The 24,064-nt window shown below is 46.5% G+C and overlaps 2 protein-coding genes across 2 annotated transcripts in view; one reads left to right on the plus strand and one right to left on the minus strand.

The window, feature by feature from the left end:
- Positions 1–5,097, minus strand: MRPS7 (mitochondrial ribosomal protein S7). Its single transcript, XM_044295991.1, has 5 exons — positions 4,940–5,097; positions 2,755–2,946; positions 1,753–1,816; positions 438–605; positions 1–350 (listed from the first exon to the last, which is right to left on the minus strand). The coding sequence occupies exons 1-5, from the start codon at positions 4,993–4,995 to the stop codon at positions 129–131; spliced, it is 702 nt and encodes a 233-aa protein (XP_044151926.1). The 5' UTR covers positions 4,996–5,097; the 3' UTR covers positions 1–128.
- The window catches only part of GGA3 (golgi associated, gamma adaptin ear containing, ARF binding protein 3), a 28,282-nt gene continuing 9,227 nt past the window's right edge, over positions 5,010–24,064 (plus strand). Inside the window, exons 1-16 of the mRNA XM_044295990.1 lie at positions 5,010–5,155; positions 6,517–6,601; positions 9,051–9,126; positions 10,296–10,394; positions 10,516–10,639; positions 11,472–11,575; positions 11,658–11,738; positions 12,727–12,864; positions 13,805–13,886; positions 15,546–15,662; positions 18,659–18,913; positions 19,176–19,243; positions 19,873–20,123; positions 20,234–20,442; positions 20,954–21,123; positions 21,351–21,461. Of these exons, the coding sequence (XP_044151925.1) occupies positions 5,116–5,155; positions 6,517–6,601; positions 9,051–9,126; positions 10,296–10,394; positions 10,516–10,639; positions 11,472–11,575; positions 11,658–11,738; positions 12,727–12,864; positions 13,805–13,886; positions 15,546–15,662; positions 18,659–18,913; positions 19,176–19,243; positions 19,873–20,123; positions 20,234–20,442; positions 20,954–21,123; positions 21,351–21,461 (2,010 nt within the window). The 5' untranslated portion in view covers positions 5,010–5,115. The remainder of the gene's footprint in view (positions 5,156–6,516; positions 6,602–9,050; positions 9,127–10,295; positions 10,395–10,515; positions 10,640–11,471; positions 11,576–11,657; positions 11,739–12,726; positions 12,865–13,804; positions 13,887–15,545; positions 15,663–18,658; positions 18,914–19,175; positions 19,244–19,872; positions 20,124–20,233; positions 20,443–20,953; positions 21,124–21,350; positions 21,462–24,064) is intronic.

Genomic DNA, 24,064 nt, shown 5'->3' on the forward strand with positions numbered 1-24,064 from the left:
TTATACAAAAATCTCCTTTTACCTCTTTAATAATGAAAACATATTTACACTGCACACTTCAATGACTATTTATATACATCAAGCTCCTCCTGGAGTATCAGTCCTCTGCTGTCATACAGGTTCCATGTCTACCACCACCGGAAGTGAGCAAAGGCTCGGTTTGCCTCTGCCATTTTATGGAGGTCATGCTTCCTTTTAACAATATTGCCCTCCCCACGCCAGGCTTCCAGCAGTATATCTGCAAGCCTGTCATACATAAAGGTGCGGCGAGCTTTCTTCTCTCTGCCTTCAGTGATGATCCACTTCATTGCCATAAATCGACGCTTTTGGTCAGTGAGCGGTACGGGGACCTGCACCAAAAAGAAAAGAAAAGAATTTACTATAAAATAAAGAGCATCATACACAGCCCTCATCCCTAGGTTCACATCTTTTAATACCTGATAGGATTTCCCTCCCTTCAGGATACTCGTGAGGCCAATGATGGGTGTGCACTGCTCCACAGCCTGATTGAATATGACGTAAGGGTTGCACTGGATGTTCTCCCTCTCCTCTGGGCTGGCCTTGTAATACTTCTCCAACTGTATTCTCTTTATTTTCTCCAATGTCTGTAACAAATATGCAAAAGTAAGAAAACCTTATTTTATTGAGTCAGCAACAAAGGGGATTTCAGAAATTCATCAGACTCTGAAAAGTCAATCTATATGGATAACAGATATTAAAGGGGGCTCCGAACCTAAAGGGAATCTCACTAGTGACCTCCCTATCCAACTGTTTGCATAGACATATAGCTGTGGTTCACATGATTAAGGCCCCCTGCACACAAACGTGTGCGTCCCGTTGCCGTATTGCGGACCCGCAATACACAGGTGCCGTTCCGTGGGCATTCCGCATCACGGATGCGGACCCATTCACTTGAATGGGTCCGCAAATCCGGAGATGCGGAATGGTACGGAACGGAACCCTACGGAGTGCTTCCGTGGGGTTTCGTCCCGTACTTCCGTTCCTCAAAAAGATAGAACATGTCGTATCTTTTTGCGGAACGGACAGATTGCGGACCCATTCAAGTAAATGGGTCCGCGATCTACTGCGGCTGTCCCACGGACTGTGCTCGTGCATTACGGCCCGCATTTTGAGGGCCGCACACGTTCGTGTGCAGGGGGCCTAAAACAATTTTTCTTTTGCTGGTTGGAGACTCCGTTCCCGGGTTATGATGCTTTTTTTCTTAATATGCAAATTTTGGTGCAATCACCGTTGCTCTCGGTACACCCAAGCTCCACTCCTTTCTGTGACCAGAACCTCCCTCGCTGCTTTGCCACTGTCTGGCCCTGTCTATCAAAGCACTAGGGACGGGCTGAACACAAATGAGTAAAGGTGGCTGCAACACGAGCAATGGTGACGAGCTCATGGCAACAAATCCCTTATTTGTATATTAAGAAAAAGTATAATTGGGAATGGAGCCTCCAACCAACAAAAGAAAAGCGGCATCAGGTGAACCACAGCTATGAGTCTATGCAAACAGCTTGATAGGGAGGTCGATGCTGACAAATCCTGTGCATGGGCCAGAATCTATCTGAAATGATTGATAGGTGTGGGTCCTGCATATGTGTGGAGAATGGGGGTCTCCTGACCAGGCTCAGAGTAATTGGAAAGGTTGCGCGGTGAATGTGCGCATGTTCTTTCCATACCACTCTATGGGAGTTCTGGAAACAGACCCGTTGTGTAATGTGTAGGAACACGCACAGTATCACTCACCTTGTTCATGATTTGTCGTGCCAAAATCTTCTCACCGCCCTTCATCATCATGTTGGTGAATTTACTGTCAACAACAGAGACAGTCACGTAAGAAAATACAGGATAGGGCTACATGCACACGACCGCGTTGTGTTTCGTGGTCCGCAAAACACGGATGCCGCCCGTACGTGTTCTGCAACTTGAGCAATAGAATGGGCCGCCCATTATAGAAATGCAGACAAGAATAGTACATGTTTTAGTTTTTTTGCGGGGCCACAGAACATCACACGCAGTGCCGTCCGTATCTTTTGTGGCCTCATTGAAGTGAAAGGGTCAGCATCTAAACTATAAAAAAACGCGGCTCAATTGCGCACCAAACAACGGTCGTGTGAATGAGGCCTAAAAAGGACAAATTGCAAACTGTTCGCCTTCTATAAGGGATTGCATTATAAGCAATTCTCCAATATACTTACATTACACCTATTAAAAAAAAAAAAAAAAGGGATCGGGCCTATTGGATTTTAGGATGCCTGATTCTTTATTCTCAAGAGTTGCAATACAGAAGCTTATTCCCCTCCCCCCAGCGAGAACACATGCACCTTAAAATTCAAATGACAAAATAATAGCTTAGACCAGGGGCCGGCACACCAGCTGGTGAAACTACAACTCTCAGCGTGCGCTGTTTACTTTAATGGACATTCCAAGAACAGCTGAGTAAATGCGTATGTTGGAAGTGGTAGTTTCACAACAGCTGGAGCGCCGGAGGTTGCCGATCCCTGGCTTTAGGGCTGTATTATACAGATTATCTGACCAATATCTGTCCAATCAGACCAATAGTTGGTGTGTATAACGAGATCTCTGTGTGTAAATGGCCATCTCACCAATGATTGGTCAGATAATCTGTCGGTGTAATACACCGGTGTAATAATGTCAGTCCCACTGACATTAGGAGAATGAAATATCCCAGTGAAGATAAAGCCCACGCATCATTTCTCCCAAGACACAAGCCCTACCGGTAAGTACCTTATGGCCGGGTCACTGAAGACGGAGCTGCTCACTCCGGGTGGACATGCCTTGATGGGCCTGACAGCCTTAAGTTCCCATTCCTCCCGCTCTTCTTTGCTGAGCTCCTCTATGGGAAGCCTATACTTCTCCTTATCAGGGACAGGGTCCAAGAACTGAGGGTTGTACCGGCTCCATCGCACCTGGATAAAACTAAACAGGCAAAGATCTCAATTGCTGCTATTTTTTGCCACTCCCATAGAAATGAATGGAGGGTGGTGCGCTATGTTTTAGAGATAGGTGCAGGTCACCTATCTGACATTGGTCCTTGCAATATGCCACCTCAGGTGAGACAACCCCCTTTTTAAGGGAATGTGCCATCAGAAATTTACCTGTTTAAATCACATTTAACAAATTGCTAAAGACTTTTTGATCTTTTTAACTTTCCATGTCAATATCTATATTTAATCAAAACCCATATAATCCCGCAGTTTTAGCCCCTGGCCACTAAGCCTAAGAATAGGCGCCACTTCATGGTCTGTACAGATCACTTTACTGCAGTTATCTGCTTATCTGTCATTCTAATCCTGCTCGTAATGATATCTCCTCTATGCATAGATAAGACAGGATCCACCATTCACAATAGCTGATTGTCAGAGCTTATCTATCCTTTCCTTGTCCAATGACCTCTGCACAGGTCACAGAGCATGCCCAGAAAACTGTCCCATAGAAGTCAGTGAGGTCCCCTCCAGACCACTGTGTCTATGTAGTATGTGGCCATAGAGCAATTTTCTTAATGCTGTTCAGAACAGCTCAGGCAAGACGGCCGTCCCCATAATCATGTTCGGGAAACAGAATAAATACATCTGTAATCAATTAGAAAAAAGGAGATGTGCCGCTATCTGGACCGGCAGATTACATTTTTGGGGACAATTCCTTTAATGCAAAAAACCCTGCTTTAATAAAAAGCCCTGGACACTGTTCACACTCGTGTTGTTTCCATTTATAACAAAAGGCTAATAATTTATAAATTGCTCCATAAAAATGTTCTCCAAATGTTTTAATTTTTTTATATTTAGTTCATTATTACCAACCTTATTACTTCTTAAAGATTTTTTTTTTAATTACATTTACATGGTGGGGGCTTCAAAGTGACATACAGTGGCAATGTGGCACCACTACATCGTGCCCAATATGAAGGTTGTGCTGCCAATCGACAGGCGGCCTTAAATCTGACCTCATGTAGCCAGAGACTAGGAGCCATCACATGCACCAAATCCATTGGTCAAGACTAGTGTTGAGCAAACTTGTGTTTTAAGTTCGGCGTCTAAAGTTCGGGTTATCGAAGAATCGCGTTATGGATTCCGCTACCACAGACTATAACGGAATTTAGAATCCAAAACGCGATTCTTCGATAACCCAAACTTTAGATGCAGAACTCAATTATCCCTTATTTACAGACTAGGGAATAAGAGTCTGATGGGTGGGGTGTGACTGCTGGGGGCCCCACCAATGCCAACAACAGGGGCCCCATGTGAATGGAGCAGCAGTCACATGCAGCTTCTGTTTAACTCTATGGGAAGGTCAGAGATAGCCAAACGCTTGCAGTCTATCCCCAGCAGTCCTATTGACAGGCAGTGTGAACGTGTGACCGCTACTCCAGTCAAATGGCGGAACCCGGGGCCACTGATCTTGTGATCAGCAGGGGCCCCACCAGTCAGACCACTTATGCTCCCACCAGATTTGCATTCTGGGTGGTCTTTTTGCCAAACCAACTGCCCAGGAAGCACTGAGCATGGACCCGTGCACAACACCGGCTGGGTGCCCTAGGGTTGCCTTGGCAACATGACCGCCAGAGTGCAGCTGCGCCCCTCCATGCTCGGTGTCAGGTGAGGCATCCCAGGACAACCCCTTTAAGGAAACCCCTGCCAGCTGCACCAGCCTCACTTTGCACTATTTCCCACAATTTATGGATGTTATGGAGCTACCCCCACGGGGTACATATTGGGCATCCAAATCACCATTGCACTTATGACTGACATGACACAGGAGAAGTGCACGTACACACTGCTGTCTCCTGCCCTTCAGCCAGTGTCCTCTGCCCGTCCACCCACTTCTTTCACCCACAGCCCTGGCCACGAAACCAGTCCCTGTTCTGCCCTCCTCCCTCACATCCACCACCCGGCTGGGCCTCTACAGCACCCACCTCGGTAAGCCGGCCTTTATCCGCTGCACGAGCAGCTTGCAGCTGGGAGCCGCCATCTTGGATGGAGCCGTCACGAGATCCCGGCCCCTTCCGCAGGCGGAATCTCGCGAGAACTGTGATCAGTACAGGGTCCCTGGAAGTCTCCGCGGGAGAGGGGCGGGGTCTCCGCTGGCATCATGGCGGACAGTGACGGGGAGACCCTGGAGTCCTGGCTGAGTGAGTGACAGACAAGCGACACCCGCCGGGTCACCACCTGTCAGCCTTCATAGCTGACGCGCCTTAGTCGCTGCATTCCCGCCGCGCACGCGCACTGGGTGGGGAGGGACCCTGCCGGGCGTGCCAGTGCAAGGGGGCGTCTCATCTACATGACCGGGTGACTGCAGCCTGGGACCGTGTTACACTGCATACACTGGCATCAGCCTGCCACATTACACATGCATGCTCCAACCATCCATCATGTGAAAATTAAAAGAACAAAACTGATACATTGTGTTGTGGGTGGTGCAGGACCTCAGGGGGTGGAGCATGACACTGGGGACCTTTCTTGGAATCCCATTCCGTGTCATGCTCCGCCCACTTGTGGCTGCACTACAGAACTACTCACCTTATCAGTGCGAGATGCTCCGGTCAGCTTTTGCCAGCGATGACCAGTTGCCAGGCCGGCATCACCGGGTGGTCAGCGGTCACCTGGCAACTTGAGGAACTGCCAGAGCATCTGCACTGGATTGGCTGGGGATTGAAGAGGGCAGAGTTTTTATAGAATTTTTTGTCATTGTGCCTTTTTTATTATAAAGAAAATGGACAGTCCCTTTAAAGGGCGTCTGTCCACAGACTTGTGCCTATAACACTATCTGACCTGTTGGCAGCTGAAGGCATCTGTGTTGGTCCCATGTTTATATGTGTCCGCATTGCTGAGAAAAATGATGGTTTAATATGTGCAAATGAGCCTCTAGGAGCAACGGGGGCGTTACCATTACAGGCCAGGCAGCCTAAACGTCATCAAAATGTTTTCAATTTTTTTTATTCTACTATATAAAAAATCTTTATATGTTCCAGTTTTTACATTGGGCACAAGATCAGTCAGAATAGGCAGAGGATTCCAGTTCTCTATAGGCCACTTGTCAGCTTTGCTGTACGTCCTGGGACAGAATGAGCAGAGTCATGTCATCATTAGAGGGGGGCCATAGAAATGATGCCTCTGCTGGAGGCCTGGATAAAGCAAGATCACAACACTGTATACTCAGATAAAGCTTTGTATACAGCTCCCTTGGTCTCTGGAGGATGGGGGCTGTACTCCATCATTTCCTGGAGGCTAAGGCTGGGGCTACACAGTAAAGCATTGTTAGATTTTTTTTTTTGTGATTCTTAGGTCATGGTTACTTGTGATTCTCGCTGCGGCCCTTTTCAGTTCAGTGGCTGCATTGCTCTGCAGAGAGCTCTAGTCGTGTGATGGATGTCATGGCCAAGATGGCCGTGTAGCCTTCATAAACAGGCCTGATGGCACTTGGTCAGCGCCTTTCAGCTGTGTATTTGCCTGTAAATGAATGGATCCCATAGATTTACTTTTCTTGCCGCAGATAAAGCCACAAATCCCTGTAACCGTCAGGAGGACTGGGAGTATATTATTAGCTTCTGCGACCAGATCAACAAGGAGCTCGAAGGGTAAGTCGGGGGGAAATGTTATTATTGGGAGCGTCATGTATAACTTGTTTTCTGAGACATTTGCAAAATGCTTAAAGGGGTGGTCTAGGATTAGAAAAACATGGCCAATGTCTCTCCTTCAGCTGGCTGTGATCTCAGCCAGCCTGGAGAAGGGGGAGCTGACAGCCTGCAGTATAGGAGAGAAATATGTAAAATAAATATATATATATATATATATATATATATATATATATATACAGTACAGACCAAAAGTTTGGACACACCTTCTCATTCAAAGAGTTTTCTTTATTTTCATGACTATGAAAATTGTAGATTCACACTAAAGGCATCAAAACTATGAAATAACACATGTGGAAAAAAGTGTGAAACAACTGAAAATATGTCATATTCTAGGTTCTTCAAAGTAGCCACCTTTTGCTTTGATTACTGCTTTGCACACTCTTGGCATTCTCTTGATGAGCTTCAAGAGGTAGTCACCTGAAATGGTTTTCACTTCACAGGTGTGCCCTGTCAGGTTTAATAAGTGGGATTTCTTGCCTTATAAATGGGGTTGAGACCATCAGTTGCGTTGAGGAGAAGTCAGGAGGATACACAGCTGATAGTCCTACTGAATAGACTGTTAGAATTTGTATTATGGCAAGAAAAAAAGCAGCTAAGTAAAGAAAAAACGAGTGGCCATCATTACTTTAAGAAATGGAGGTCAGTCAGTCCGAAAAATTGGGAAAACTTTGAAAGTAAGGGCTATTTGACCATGAAGGAGAGTGATGCTGTGCTGCGCCAGATGACCTGGCCTCCACAGTCACCGGATCTGAACCCAATCTAGATGGTTTGGGGTGAGCTGGACCGCAGAGTGAAGGCAAAAGGGCCAGCAAGTGCTAAGCATCTCTGGGAACTCCTTCAAGACTGTTGGAAGACCATTTCAGGGGACTACCTCTTGAAGCTCATCAAGAGAATGCCAAGAGTGTGCAAAGCAGTAATCAAAGCAAAAGGTGGCTACTTTGAAACACCTAGAATATGACATATTTTCAGTTGTTTCACACTTTTTTGTTATGTATATAATTCCACATGTGTTAATTCATAGTTTTGATGCCTTCAGTGTGAATCTACAATTTCCATAGTCATGAAAATAAAGAAAACTCTTTGAATGAGAAGGTGTGTCCAAACTTTTGGTCTGTACTGTATATATATATATATATATATATATATATATATAAAAATTTGTCAACATCATAATCGTACTGACCCAGATTGAAGTTATCATGTTATTTATACCACACAGTGAACACCCTAAAAATATATCTTACAAAATAATGTTCAATTTGCATTTTTTTTATCTTCCCCCCTAAAAATTAAATAATAAAAGTTATTTAATACACTACAACTTGTCTCACAAAATTCAAGGTCTGATAAAGCTAAACTGAATAAAAAATAAAGAAGTTAGGAACGCTGGAACACAGAAATGTTCTTGGTTCTTAAGGCTTAACTTAGTCATGTCACTAAGGGGTTAAAACGCACTTGTGCCCCCTGAGTTGTGCGCCAACTAGATTTACTCAGACATAAATTCAAAGTCTACAATAAAAAAAGTGATATTTTCGGGAGGGTTTTTCCAATATTAATGAGACTGTTGAGGGGTTAAAGGGGTTTTCCAGGAGTAGAATATTGATGACCTTTTCTCAGGATAGGTGTTTGGTATCTGATAGCATATACTGCTGAGGCCAGTGAGTGGCTGCTGCAGTCATGTGGGTATTCAGACACATCATTGCTGCCGCCAAGATGATGACATCACATCTGGAGCAGTGAGGAGGATCACAGTGCTGGCGCTGGAATGGAAGGAGTTCATTCTTCGGTTATCTTAACACTTTCCCTGCCTTTCACCATATTCATTTTTAAGGCCTCGTCCACAAATCTGTGTCAGTTACACGTCCGTGAAAAAAAGCGTACGTGTTTCATCAGTGAAGCTGTCCGTGTGTCCGTTTTTACCATCCGTGTGTCACCTGTAATTCACTGATGTTGCTCAGCTGAAAATAAATTTCCAAAGAATCACCTATGAGTCTTTAGTGAAAAACGGACGCACCATAGATACCATCCGTGGTGTGTCCGTGATTTTCACAGACCCATAGACTTCTATGGGCGTGCTTGGTCTGCATCATAGATCAAAGTAGTACATGTGTTCATGATTCTTTTTTTTTTACTGACCCACGGTCAGTAAAAAAATACTGAAATGTGAACAGACACATTTAAATCAATGGGTCCGTGCGCTGTCCGTGGAAAATGCGGACAGCACACGTCAGTGAAAAATGGAAATGTGGATGAGGCCTAACTCTGACAACCCAGTTAACCAGGGCAGTGTTTTGACTCCTGCCCCTGGGAATGTCCAGCCACGCATTAGCTGGTGCTTTCCTTCTTTCCTCACGGATGACGTCTCGTCATATTTCTGTTGTCTTCTCAGTCCACAGATCTCAGTCAGACTCTTGGCTCATAAGATCCAGTCCCCGCAGGAATGGGAAGCACTGCAGGCCCTCACCGTGAGTACCTCACCCTCCCTGGTCCCAGTCTTCTGGGGTGCAGCTTACCAGCAGATTCAAATTCTTCATCAGAAAAAGTGATGAACAAGACAAACATGTTTTCTCGTAATTATCTTGTAGGCGTGACCCGTGCAGAGGTCAGGAGGGAGTAGAAAAGCTATGATATCACCCATTGTGCATGTTGGATCCTGTGTTATCTATACAGATGTGTTGCTTGTCATTGTAATTCTGCCTGTGTTGATAATGAGATCACTGGTCAATGTGAAAATTGAAGGATTGTATACATTTTTTTTAAATATAGCGAGTGACGTGGAAAATGAAAAAAAAAAAAAAAACTTGACCAAAAATTCTCAATTCGTTTAACGTAAAAACGTGATGCAAAAAATAGGTCAATTTCTTATTAGTGTTGAGTCAAGCGAGCTTCAGATACTTCATCCAAAGTCGCCTCATTCAAAACTTTGGAATGATACTGTACGGAGATTCGCCTCTGTACAGTAGTAGAATGTATGGGCGCCGATGAGCTGGAGTCAGTTATTCGTGAACTTACGCGTGACTTCGTTGAATAACTTTGGTAGTTGATTTTTAAAGGGGAAAACCACTTTAAAACTTAAAACCGAACTCGGCTTCGGTTCCGAAGTACTGGTTGGAACCGAAGCCGAGTTCGGTTTCAAGTTTTAAACTGGTTTTCCCCTTTAAAAATCAACTACCAAAGTTCTTCAACAAAGTCACGCGCGACTTCGCCAATAACTAACTTCGGCTCATCGGAGCCCATACGTTCTACTACTGTACAGAGATGGATCTCTGTACAGTATTATTCCAAAGTTATGAACGAAGTGACTACGGATGAAGCATCCAAAGCTCGCGTCGCTCAACACTATTTCTGATGACACATTTCCTTTAAGAGTCTTAAAGGATAAAGAGGACAAATCAAAGGCAGCAGTCCTAGAGACAAGGACAAATGGGCAAGGCTGGCCATGCATGTTAGAGAAATGAAGGCCAAACCCATCTATTTTGGCAGGACCCGCGACCATCTCATGTGTATAGGAGCCTTCAGACTCTCCCCTGACCATAGGATCGAGCAGTTTCTAAAAGACAAAACTGCATGATAAAGTTGGCAGCACGACCTGGATGTGGGGTGCAGGGTGTTTACGGCTGTGCTCCCCTTACAGGTTTTGGAAGCCTGCATGAAGAACTGTGGGAGAAGGTTTCACAGCGAGGTTGGCAAATTTCGCTTTTTGAATGAGCTGATTAAGGTCGTATCTCCAAAGGTGAGTGTGAACCTGACTGCAGGAGGTCTGCGTGACATACGAGAGTGCAGTCATTGGTTGTCACTGATATAGTAAAATATATGTAATGTAGTCAGGATATCATCACCATTATTTTCCACAGTACCTGGGAGACAGGGTGTCCGAGAAGGTGAAGAGCAAGGTTGTAGGCCTGTTATACAGCTGGACGGTGGCTCTTCCCGAGGAGAGTAAAATAAAGGATGCGTACCAGATGCTGAAGAGACAAGGTACGGTTTCCTCTATACCAGTGGTGGCGAAGCTATGGCATGGGGTACTCAGAGCCCTCTCTGTGGGCACCCGCACCCTGGAAAAAGTCTATGGTGTACCAATATGCCTTAGACTTTTCCTGCCATTCATCAGAGCAGGGCGCACTATGAACAGCACAGGCAGCGTACTGAATGTAGGCAGGCTATTATAGTACATGGAAGATATACTATACTGGTATTCAGGTTAAATTGCCGTGTTGGCACTTTGCGATTAGTAAGTGGGTTTTGGGTTGCAGTTTGGGCACTCGGTCTCTAAAAAGGTTCACCATCGCTGTTCTATACCTTCTAAACGCTGGTCATCTACCCTTATTATAGGCTGCCAATATTTGGTCAGTGGGTGCCTGACCCGGGACCCCTGCCAATCATCAGCACATAGAGGCAACTGCACCTTTAGTAAATGGGACTGAGCTTACAATACCAGCCACAAGAGTCTGTACGGACGAGCGGCTGCCATTTACCAGTGTATGCCCCCACAGAGCCTAATAAAAGGGTAGAATTCTGTCAGTGATTTACTCAGGGGCGCTCCTCTGTGCTTCCCACTGGCACTGTCGCTGACATGTCATCTTGTTGTGAAAGAAATCAGTTCGTGTAGATCAGGAGTCGGCAACCTCCGGCACTCCAGGTGTTGTGAAACTACATCTCCCATCATGCACACTTGCTTGGCTGTTCTCTGAACGCCCACAGAAGTGAAAGGAGCATGTTGGGAGTTGTAGTTTCACAACAGCTGGAGTGCCGAAGGTTGCTGATCCCTGGTGTAGATTATCTGTAACCTCCCTGTAAATCTCTTCCCCAGGAATTGTGCTTGCTGATCCTGTGATCCCAGCGGATCGAACATTGATCCCGTCACCTCCAGTGCGACCCAAAAATCCAATTTTTGACGATGAAGAGAGATCTAAGGTAAGAAGAGGGTTGTGTGCCCGTGCTGGTTGGTCACACCCTCATTATATATTATGTCTTGTCTTCTCACATTATATTTCAGCTGTTAGCCCGACTGTTGAAAAGTAAGAACCCAGATGATCTCCAGGAAGCAAACCAGCTGATTAAATCCATGGTGAAGGAGGTGAGCGTGTCCCTATAGCACGTGAGATGCATGAGCACTTGTGGATATTGCCCTGATCGGTGGGGTCTCATCTGTGTGACCCCCGGCTGACCACTAGAATAAATCACAGCCGGGAAAGCATCTTATCCATTTGGAAGATGGCAGCTCTGCACAGCGTTTTCAGAGGCAACATGGCCATGGCCCATCATCTGGCCTCTGAAAGAAGCCTAGTGCACAGGAGACATCCCACCCCTACTTACCTTACACCGCTGCTGCTTCTTTTTAGAAATCAGTATCACAGTTGTCAGATCCCCCACCAGTCACACAGGCAAATACCATTGAAGACCTACCCTCAGTATAGGTCGTCAGTTTCAGATTGGTGGGGGTCCAGCATCCTCCACTGGTTAGCTGTTTTGGGCCCCCAAGGCGCTGGAAATTAGCAAGGAAAGCAGCAAAAGGCTCCGTGCAGTGTGTAGTTGTCAGCCCCAGTTTACTGAAGCTCAGCTCCTATGACTCTCTTATCGCTGCCATCTTGGTTCTATATGTCAAATTGCCACTGCCCTCGACAGGCAGCAACATGAAAGTCTCCATTCACTGACAGCAAAAAGAGCTATTAAAATCATGAGTAAATGAATAAAGTAGATTTGATCTTGAACCTTTCAGACCACTAGTTAGTAAAACAAGGGATGGAGCTCGGGTGTCTGGCAAAGCATGACCCCAGCAATAGACCATTATCATCCACGCCTCACTGCAATCCTATCTGTCTGGACCATGGATGATCAGAAAAGCCTTGAGGTCTTGATATGATACTCCTTTCTCAGAGCACTGGCTGAGGAAGGGGTTTGGATGTAGTGTATGGGTGGGATTACTCTTTTAGGTCAGCAGCTCGGAAGGCGTTTGGATCTAGTGTACGGGTGGGATCCATCCTGTAGATCAGCAGCACTCTCTTACAAGAGACTGGAGTCTCATCTTCTTTTCTCCTTGTGTCTTCCGATCCTATAATCCTCAGGACGAGGTGAGAATGCAGAGGGTGAGTAAGAGAGTCCACACCCTGGAAGAAGTGGAGAACAACGTGAAGCTGCTGCAGGAAATGCTGACGCACTACAGCAAAGACGAGTCCTCCGAGGGGGACAAGGAGCTTATGAAGGTACGATCAGAACACGTTGGTGATGGGGACAGGAGAGTGATCTTTTAGCCAGGTACCTTCACCGAGAGCTTATCTCCAGTGAGAAGAAAAGGCATCGGACATGTTGAAATCCAGTATACGACCCTTCTTTCCCCTTAAAATCTGCCGTGGGGGGGGGGAGGGGGGATGCTCCTGCCCTTTCATTCCATCTCAGCACCCAGACCTCTGTTCGATCCTGCTAGGTTTGGAAACAGTTGACTAAAAATGCCCCTTCTCACTGCAGTTGCACTGGTGAGGAATGGGAGACTTGGGACCCCCATACTAGTAATTGGTGAACACTTTATCACTATAAACTTTGCATAGGTATTAACTTTCCATTATGGGAAACCCCTTTCATGTAGCAGACCCCATACATGATATCAGTCTCAGTGGTACAAGATTGTGGCATAAAGAGGGACATGGGTCCATAGCCTTTTCATACTCCCAGTCTACAGCCCAGTCCACGCTGTAAGTGGCTGCTTATAGCCCAGGGCAATTGTACGTTTTCCAGCCTACGTAAATTGTGTCTGTCACCAGACAGAGCTCTTTATTTTAAGATTTCTGTAAGATTAGAGGGTATCCACTAAATGGCCCGATGATCCGCCAGTCAGCAGGGTGAAGTATTACCGTGGCACTTCTTACTGACTAGGGGGGTTTATTTGGGAGCACCTTCTGGCTTCTCAGACTTTTTCAGTTTTAAAGGGACTGCATTTATCAGCGCTGCAGCCTCTTCATTCTATGGATCGGGGTGGAGGGGGTGCAGAGGGCAGACGCCCACTGATCATAAAGTGGTGGCATATCCTAGTAGTATACCATCACTTTAAAAGATGGGAATACCCGTTCAATAGCAATATGCTTGTCAGTCTGTCTGAGGTCTGTTCTGTATGCACACAGTTGTATCTTAACGCTCTACTTTTTGTAGGAGTTGTTTGAAAGATGCGAGAGCAAGAGACTCACCCTGTTCAAAATGGCCAGCGAGACGGAGGATAATGACAGCAGCCTTGGTAGGAGATTAGAATCTCTGTATTGCTATTTTCTTTTCTTGTGTGGTGTCTTAAAGACAACCTGTCCCCTCTCCTGACGTGTCTGTTTTAGTAGCTATTGCATTCCCTGTGTAATAACAATCCTGTAGCATCTATTCTTATGACTCTATGTTGTGCCATCCCTTTATTATTCCTGCTAGAAGTTACGAATGAATTACTAGCAGTTTGCAATGAAGGTCCAGCTGGGTGTTACCAGTTGGGGGTGTGTCCCTGCACAATCTGACACTATCCAATCAGTGCCGCCAGTGTCAGACTGTGAAGTGACACATCCCCAACTGGTAACACCCATGTGGACCTTCAGTGCAAACCGCTATCAATTCACTGCTAATCACTTCTATAAAGAATAATGATAGAATGGCACAACAAAGAGTAATAACAACAGATGCTCCAGAATGGTTATTACATGGGGAATGCAAATATATACTTAAGAGACATGTCAGGAGAGGTGACAGCTCCTCTTTAAAGAGGACCTATTACTTCTGATATTTCTGTTTTACTAAATATTTCCATCCACCATGAAAAAATATATTCTGAAATGTCTTGTCGTAGGCCTCTGCATTGTACAGTTCCTCCTGAAAACGTATGAACAAATTGGTAACTAGATGTTCACATTCCCCTCGTCAGTGGGGTTCTTAAACACTGTGACCCTCTTGTCAGTGAGTAGACAGTGTCAGTGTGTTTTAGGAACACACCCTATTGAAAAGGGAAATAGTAAGGCCTCGTTCACACTTCAGTGTTTGGTCAGTGATTTCCATCAGTGATTTGTGAGCCAAAACCAGAAGTGGAGCCTCCACAGACATAAGGTATAAGGGAAAGATCTGCTCCTGTTCTGTGTTTAGAGTTGCACCTGGTTTTGGCTCACAAATCACTGATGGAAATCACTGACCAAACACTGAAGTGTGAACGAGGCCTAACACCCAGTTGTCAGTTTATTCAAACTTTTCCAGGAGGATTAACAGAGGTATTTTTCAGTGCAGAACACGGGTATATAACACGCCATCTTTTAAAGGTGTTGTCCAGGGTCAGAGCTGAACCCGCACGTATCCCCATCTTTACTTTATGCTCCGATGCGCTCCCTTGCCCTGCACTTTATTGCGCAGGGCAAGGTTTTTTTGTTTACGTTGGCACACTGCTAGGCGGAAGCTTACGCCTTGCCGGTGACGTCACCAGGCTCACTGCTAGGCGGAAGCCTCTGCATAGCAGTCCCCATGGAGAGCCCGGTACCTCACCGGATCTCCAAAAAATGCCTTTGTCCTGCGCAAATCAGCGCAGGGCAAAGGACAGCATTGGAGCATGAAATGGTCCAATGCTCATATCGCGGGCCGGAGGGGTGTAGATGGAGATATGTCTGGATTTAGCTCTGAACCCGGACAAATCCTTTAAGGATGTAGGTGTTATTTAGCTTTGGCAGACAATAATGAGTGTCATTCATAAAAACTATAGTAGACAGAAAGTGTCCATGTTGCCTGTTGCAGTTTTCGCCTGTGATGTTAATATGGAAGCCGGACTGTAATCGGTCATCATGCACATCGCCGGCACTTTGTGCACTGTGTGAGGTTATGCTGTAAAATAACCTTCTCATTTCAGTGACGTCTTTCTTGTCTTTTTTTATTTCTACAGTCGACATTCTCCAAGCCAGTGACAACCTGTCTCGTGCCATCAATATGTACAAGAAGCTTGTAGAAGGCCAAGACATTAATGGTGATCTGGACCTTCCAGAGATAACGAACAATAACGGTCAGTGCCATCTGATCACTAAGCTCCCTTATCTTTAAGGGTACATTTACACGTTCAGGATTTAAGTGCGGACAATCCGCACTGAAATCAGCAGGTATTCACAGGGAAATCCGTGCGGTCAATCCGCATCAATTGGTATGGATTTACGTGCGGATTTGCATGCAGATTTTACTCTCCCCATTGAAGTGAATGGAGAAAATCCGGTCAGGGAAAATAAAATAAATTGACATGCTGCGTAGGTCAAAATCCGCACTGAAAAAATCTGCATCATGTGCATGAGAATTTCAAATTCTCATAAAATACAATGTACATGACCTACAGTGTGGATTTCTCATCCGTATCATTGGGGGACACAGTCTTGACCTTGGGTATAGCTATTGCCACTAGGAGGCGACACTAAGCAAAAACAGTGTTAGCGCCTCCTCTCAGCTATATCCCTCCTGCAGGCACTGAGCTAATCAGTTTTAGCTTAGGGTCCGTAGGAGGCTGACCTCCCCGCTTTACAGGTCTGCAGATTTTTTGTTTTATCTTCTTTCCTTTTTTAGCAGGAGTTTCAGGCAGTCTGTAAAACTGCCTGCACTCCCACCCAGGAGGCGGAAGACCAGGGGGTCACCCAAACCCCCTGCTCCTTCCATGCTCCAGAAGAAAAGGAGGACCAGAGGTTCCGGTAAAAACCTCTGTCTCCCGCCAGCATTCGGGTCACCACAGCCATCCATTCCGCAACTCCCCTCTGTGTAGCGTCCCTCACCAAGGGGCTACACACCGAAGGAGCCAGGGGGGCAGAAAACGCCAGATAGGTGAGTATTTCCCCAAAAGCCTTCCTGTGGCTTACCGCTTCTGGCAGTTTGGTATGGTGTGTGGGGCCTTTGCCTTCGGGCATCCCTACTTCTTCCCCCATGGGGGGCAAGTTTCTCACAGCTGCAGTTCTTTGGCCCTTGAGATCCAGACACCATTCTTTTTCAGCTGAATTTGGTTTCCCTTGCTGCGGTTCGGACATTTCTGAAGGAGGTGGCACACACGCTACGCCCCCTTACCAACTTCCGTTGAATCCTTGGGACTTAATCTGGGGCTCAGCGTTCTACAGTTCTCTCCGTTTGAGCCTTTGCAGCAGGTGTCCCTTTGCTTCCTGTCTTACAAGGTGGCCTTTTTGGTGGCAGTCATTTCCATCCATAGGGTGTCGATACTAGCAGCTCTTTCATGTCGGTCGCCCTTCCTCATCCTCCATCTGGACACGGTAGTCCTTCTTCCAGTCTAGTCCTTCCTTCCGAAGGTCGTGTCCGCATTCCATCTAAATGTAGGGTTCATTCTCCCTTCCTTTTGTCCGGCCACGTCTCCTCCTTGGGAGCAGTCGTTCCACACTCTGGTTTTGGTTCGGGCCGTTCGCATCTGTCGGTCTCAGACGTCCTCTTTCATTATTCGACTTTCCGGTGGGACCGAGATGAGGGCTGGCTATGTCCAAAGTTTCCATTTTTTATGGATTTGTTTGGCCATGGTGGTAGCATACCGCATCAGTGGCCGGGCTCCACCCTTCCGGGTTACTGCTCATTTTACGGCACACTTTTCCAGGTTTTACAGAGTGCATACCTTTGCATCTTCTGACGCTTCTCTGGGGCGTAGAGTTTTGCAGAAAATGGTCCTCGGATTAGCCGGATGGCTTCTTCGTTTATGACCCATCCCGGGGACTGCTCTGGAACGTCCCAAGTTCAAGACTGTGTCCCCCCAATGATACAGATGAGAAAACTAGATTGTCTTACTTACCGTATTTTTTCCGCACGCAATCCTGATCATGTGCATTTACCCTAAAGGGTAAAAATGAAGTGGTGGGAGCACTGCTCAGAGTGATCTACCCCTTCAAGCTTGTGGAGTCAGGATCGGAAAAAAGGTTATTGCTGTATGGCATGATCACGTGGCATCTCATGGAAGTCACTTCATTGCATGAGAAAGATAAGCAGAAAGCACGGTGGGAACAGCAGAGGTTACAAAGGTAAGTATTGCACAGTTCTGTTAATTTTCACATTTTTGCTAAATATTATTAATAAACTTCCTCAAAAGTGGTTGTCTGAACTTTTTACAACAACTGTCCTTACTTCTGCCCTGTGGAAGAAAGATAGTTTGGTTAAGACTTACCCGTCCATCCCGCCACCGTCTCTGGTGTACTCACACAGGCTGCGGGCTCTTCCACTCTGGTCCCAGCCGGATATGTGCCCTTCTCTTTCTGTACTGCTCCATAATATTAAATGCAGCTGAACAGGAAGAGAAGGGAACACACATGGTCGAGACCCAAGAGGAAGTGCCCGCAGCTGGTGTGAGAGAACACACAGAATACAGCAGCATTGGCGGTGCCATGGAGGGGTGTAGGTATTAACAAAACTATCTTTCTTCCATCGAGCAGAAGAAAAGGACTGGGTTTTGTAAAAAGCCCGGAGAACCCCTTTAATGAAAGGTGTGAATTAGTGAAGACTGAGAGAACAGAAGGGGGTCCAACAGACAGCCTGGATGAACCCCCATTAGGTAGATGGAAGGTGGAACCAGCAAAAGCAGCTTCACATATTCATACTTATTTTATCCTTCATTCTCCTGACATCTGCCACGGGTGGAGAGTCAAGACACCCCATTATATTGGTTAGGCCTATGTTCATCTTATGCATATGACCTTTATATTGATGGCACATCCTCAAGATAGGGCATCAAAATCTCATTGGCGGGGGTCCATCACCCTACACCCACGCCGATCCGCTGTTCCTAAGTAGCTCTGGTGTTTGTGTCCGTTGTGTAGTGGACGAAGCCGGTTACTGCACTGAAGTGTATAGGAGTGGTAACTCTACACAATGGACGAGCCGTGTAGTTCCGGGCCCCAGAGCCACACTGATGAGATATTGATGTCTTATCCGGAGGATAGACCATCAGTATAACATTTTTGGATAACCCCCTTTACAAACTTTACTGGATATTTCTTGTCTTCTTGACTATTTATTATAATTTTTTTCTCCAACCAGAATTGACAGAGTCAAGCACCAGTCTACCCACTCTAATCGATCTGGCAGGATTTGAGTCTACAAGTCCACCTGAAGACCCAAAGCCACTTCCAAATGCGGCAGAGCAGCCACCTGCATTGATCCCCATCCTCCCTCCTCCTCCACTTGTACCCACACAGTCCAGACCTCCTCACCCTTCTCTGGATCACCTTCTTATTACCATGAACAGTGCGTCCAACTCCCTATGCTTACTCGATGAAGAGCTTCTACATCTAGGTAATACATTACTGCTGGAAATACCACTCTTGTGGATTACAAGTTGTCTTGTCCCCAGATTCTGATGCGAGTGGTGTTACTGTTATTATTATGGGATATAAATTAATCAGCTATTATAGAAGGGAATATTTTATACAGATATTTTCAGTTTTTTCTCTTGTGTGTGTGATGTACCAGCTAATAAAATCTACTTTATAATCCATGGTGAGGATTAAAAGAAAAAGCATTGGGTCTTCCTAACGTTCTTAATCTCTTTTGTAAGGTATTGATGATCCACCATCAAGTGCAGCAATAGAATCATCTTCCAGCTCCAAGTTGGACATATTCCAGGTATTTCCATTATTCTTGTAAAATCTTAAAGTTTTTAAAGATTATCGTGAAGGAAGCAGATGCTCTCAATAAGGGCTATTGCACACAAACATTTTTGGTCCGCATTTTTGCATGTCGGATGCGGACCCATTCACTTTAGTGGGGGTGCAAATGATGCGAACAGAACAGCGGTGGATATAGAGATCGCTTATTCCCGTAGAGAATTATTCCTGCTCAGCAGATTGTTGGTTACGCAGTACAATCTGCTGCTCTGGAATTATGATTTTTTTGGGGCCGGCAGAACAATCGATCTCCTGATGAAGAAGCATTTGCTTGTTTATCTGGTGATTGCCGACATCTTCCACACAAGCAAATTATTAGGAACGAGTGTTCATTGATAATCTGCCAGATCCTCTGTACAAGGACCCCAAGGTCACAAATGTGGACACATTTTAGCATCCGTATTACAGGATGACCCAGGGATCTATGAGGCTGTCAGTTCAGATCCCTTGATCTGCAGTCAGGCTGCGATTTGTGGCCATAATACAGACACTAAAATGCACTGACCACGACTGTCTGAATGAAGCCTGACTATATTTAGGGATGGTTTAACCTGAGCTCCGTCTGCTTTTTTTTTTTTTTTTTTTCAGGTGGACAGCAAAGAAATAGATTTTTTCACAAAGCCGTCACTTGATCCACTTACCTCAACCTCTACCCCATTATTGGCACAACCAGTAATACCCATGGGATCGGTTAATTCCTACTCCTCACCTACTACCTATACTACTGTATTTAGTACTACTACCACGATAGAAGTGCCCTCAACTGCCCCACTTATAGGGGGCATCAAACTACATGAGCTTGAAGTGCTTGGGCAGCAACTTTTGGAGGAAGCAAAGGGGTAAGGTTGGCAAGAAAGCATATCCATATAAAGGGTTATAGTATTTGCTGATTGGCAAATGAGCAAATGCCAAGATATCTAATCTTATTTCATTCTTATCTCCATTTTAGAGCATCAAGTAAGGCTTCAGCTTCTGCTACCGTTCCCAGCACAATACCGACAAATGCTGTTGGAGCTATGGTTTCTGCACCGTCACTTGGCTCCTTGCCTGTTGCTCCTAGTAGTCCACTCTTCCTATCGCATCAGCAGGAAAGTCCTCAGAAAGGCTCCTATATATCCCTCTCCAATGTGACTGTACCTTTGGAATCCATTAGACCCAGTAAGTTGTCTATTAACCAGTAAAGGCCTACTCCGGTCACATGCCAGTAAATGCAGTGTTACACATATCATTAGATGTGCCATGACATGATGGTTGGTGCTGATCCAACCTCTCAGACCACCACAGGGACACGTTGAAGCCAGTGGCTGGGAACGGCGCTGTGCTAGGAAAAGCTAAATTAGCGCTGAGGTCCCATCATCCTGGGGATCTCACAGAGTCTTGGGGTGGGGGGGAGGGGGGGGGGTTTGAAACCTAGCAAATCAATAATTGGTGGCATTTGCTCTCCCTTTTAAAGGGCTTGTCCCACCATAAGAACAGGATCGAGGTGCCGGAGTCCCCAGAGTGAATGGGGCAGCGGTCACGCATGTGACTTGCCGCACATGTGAATGGAGCTGTGACGTACATGCGTGACTGTCCCTTTTTTTCACTTTTGGCACTCACTGGTGACCACGCCTGCTGGTAAAGTATAAAGCTACGTGACAGACAGATGAGCTCTACCACTGTGTTTCAGGTTCCCTCCTCCCTCTCACTGCTTATGACAAGAATGGCTTTCGTATACTGCTGCACTTTGCTAAGGATTGTCCTCCAGATCGTCCCGATGTCCTGGTGGTCATCATCTCGATGATAAATACCGCCCCACTGCCAATCCGAAATATTCTCTTTCAGGCAGCGGTTCCGAAGGTGAGCAAACGCAGCTACATTGTGCACATAGAAAAAAATAGAGCAAGGTCAGAGAGCGACCAACACTGTCATTACCGTCATTCATGTACTTGTGTAATGCATCTATATTATTATAAAGTATTAAGATTGCAACACTGTTAAATGAAAGGTCGAAACCAGATTTCAGCGAATGAATTATAGGGAAAGGAGGGGTGTAATTAAAGAACTTCTTAAACTTTTGAACTTAGACAATGAAGGTGAAGTTGCAGCCGGCATCCGGGACAGACTTGGCAGCGTTTAATCCTATCCTGCCCCCAGCATCTATTACACAAGTCATGCTACTGGCAAACCCTCTGAAGGTAAGTGCATTATAAATAGAGCGTTTTTGTTTTTTTAAGGCTACTCTCACACTTGTGTTTTTTGCGGATCCTTCATGGATCTGCAAAAACGCTTCTGTTACAACCGCATGCACCTATCATGAACGGATACGGTTTTATTATCTTTAAAATAGCCATGACGGATCCGTCATGAACACCATTGAAAGGTATCACTAAGGGCTCACACGTCGGAGGATCTCAAAACCGGGCCAGAACGGTTCCGTTTTGCCCCCATTCATTGTCAATGGGGACAAAACTGATCAGGATGCATTCCATTCTGTTTTGCAGCGTTTTTTCACCAGACACAAAGCCGCTGCAAGCTGCGGTTGTGTGTCTGGTCTGCGAAATGGAACAAACCGTATCCGGCAACAAAATCAATGTAAGTTAATGATGACAGATCCTTTTTTTTTTTTTTTTTTTTTCACAGTGATTTTAGGGCCAGATCCAGTTTGTTCCTTTTTGATGTAACACAACTGCATCCTAACGCAATGGATGCATCCGGAACTGTTTTGGTCCAGTTTTGAGATACTCTGCCGGCAAGTGTGAAACAGGCCTTACCTGAGAGATTCTGTGCTTTTGTTTCAGTTTCCCGACAGGGCTCTGTTTACCCGGCTGCGGTGCTGATTTCACATTGACGACATCAGCCAATCACTGGCCTCTTCGGTTGCGATTGGCTGCAGCAGTCACATGTATTTGATGTAATATCACCGCTGCAGCTGGGTAAAAGGTGCTGTACCAGGAGAACCAGAGCAGCAGTGCTTGATCTGTGAGGTAAGTAACAATATATTCTTTATTACTGGTAGATTGCATGTGTTGTCCGGTTTCCTCTTGAAACCAGATTTACTCATCCATCTCATTGGGGGACACAGGCCTTGCCCATGGGTATAGCTGCTGCCGCTAGGAGGTGGACACTAAGCACACAAAGTGTAAGCTCCTCCCTCTTCAGCTATATCCCTTCCTGCAGGGACCAAGCTAATCAGTTTTAGCTTAGTGTCTGTAGGAGGCAGACCTTCCTGCGTTGCAAGTCTGCTGATTTACTAAATCTGTCTCTTTTTTTCTAGCGGGAAGATTTAGGCAGTCCGGGTAAAAATTGCCTGCACTCCCACCCAGGAGACGGGAGACCAGGGGGTCACCCAAACCCCCTGCTCATTCCCGCTCTCTAGAATAAAAGGAAGACCAGAGGTCCCTGTAAAAACCTGTCTCCCGCCAGCAATCGCATCACCACGGCCGCCCCAGCGAAAGTCCCCTCTGTTTACGATGTTACATCCCTCACCAAGGGGCCGCACACCAAAGGTAGTGATCCGGCTGGAGCCAGGCCAGGAGGGGCAGAAGACTTAGGACAGGTGAGTAGGAGACTGCCCACAGTGCCCCCCCTCCAGTACCCTCTCCTCCCCCCATGTGATGGTCCCCATGTGGTTGCCCTGTACTATGGGCGCTAATGGGAGCCCGGTAAATGTTTAAATGGTAACTGGTGCAGGGCTCAGGGGGCTGCTCCTGCTGTGTGGCCGCAGGAGTGGCGCTTCCTTGGTCCGGCGTTGTCGTCCTCATCGCCGCTTCCACAGGGCCGTTAGGGCCTCAATTTACCAATTACTGGGGCCATTATTAATTGAGGCCCCGGCTTCTGTGCGGCCTACTCCTGCAGGGGAGGCCTGAGAGTGAGGGGGCGTGGCCTTACAGGGCCTGAGATCCTGCATAATTTTTAGGGGTGGGGCTTGATTGCCCCACCCACGCGGCAGAGGAAGAGTGGGCTCCGCCCACTTCCAGGATTTAACGCACCTGGCGGGCCGCTGATGGTGTTGGCTGCTTGGACACAGGCTGGGTAAGTGTTGTTTGTCCCTTCTGGAAGGGCCTAACCTTCCCATTTGCCTCATTGGGGTGACAGGGTTGTCATTATTTCTGAACCCAGGTCCCAAAGTAGGCGGTCCCTTTGGTGCGTCATTTTGCCTGCGCATCATGTCGCTCAAAATTTCCATTCCCTCAGTCAGACTCCCTCTGCTTTGTGTGTGCTGCGCCGCCATCAAGTGGCTCGGCTCCAGACCCATTGCTTCCCGCTGCCCAACCTACAGAAGAACCGGAATGGGCGCGTTCCCTGTTTAGGGTGGTATATGATGTCTCCAATACCAACAAAGCTATTGTGGATATATTGGGGCATTTGTCGGCAGAAGATGGGAGACCGGGGGTCACCCAAAACCCATGCTCGTTCCCGCTCTCCGGAATAAAAGGAGAACCAGAGGTTCCCGTAAAAACCTCTGTCTCCCGCCAGCAATCGCATCACAATGGCCGCCCCAGCAAAAGTCCCTTCTGTTCCGGTGTAGTGTCCCTAAGGTGATGATCCGGCTGGAGCAGGGGGGCAGAAGCCTTCGAGGCAGTCCTCTGACCGGTCTGACTCTGGGGATCATGGTGCGCATGCCCATCGCAGCCCTCCCACAAAACGGGCCAGAACATCCCCCCAAAGGGTGTCTGTGTCTCCCGTTTCCTCGGACTCTCCTCCTCCTACTAGAGAGTCTCACTTCAACGTGTCCTCAGCTGAAGATGCATGTTCTCAGGAGAGAGGGTCAGATGAGGATGTTGTCTCAACGGAGGGT

Source organism: Bufo gargarizans, chromosome 6 (assembly GCF_014858855.1).
Source record: "Bufo gargarizans isolate SCDJY-AF-19 chromosome 6, ASM1485885v1, whole genome shotgun sequence".
NCBI lineage: Eukaryota > Metazoa > Chordata > Amphibia > Anura > Bufonidae > Bufo > Bufo gargarizans.

What these genes read in the sequence shown, in the direction of transcription:
- MRPS7 (XM_044295991.1), bottom strand. Translation starts at nt 4,995, where the DNA reads ATGGCGGCTCCCAGCTGCAAGCTGCTCGTGCAGCGGATAAAGGCCGGC. An exon ending in TTCAGTGACCCGGCCATAAG is followed by an intron (nt 1,817 to 2,754) that starts GTACTTACCGGT and finishes TGTTGTTGACAG; the next exon opens with TAAATTCACCAACATGATGA. An exon ending in CACGACAAATCATGAACAAG is followed by an intron (nt 606 to 1,752) that starts GTGAGTGATACT and finishes TATTTGTTACAG; the next exon opens with ACATTGGAGAAAATAAAGAG.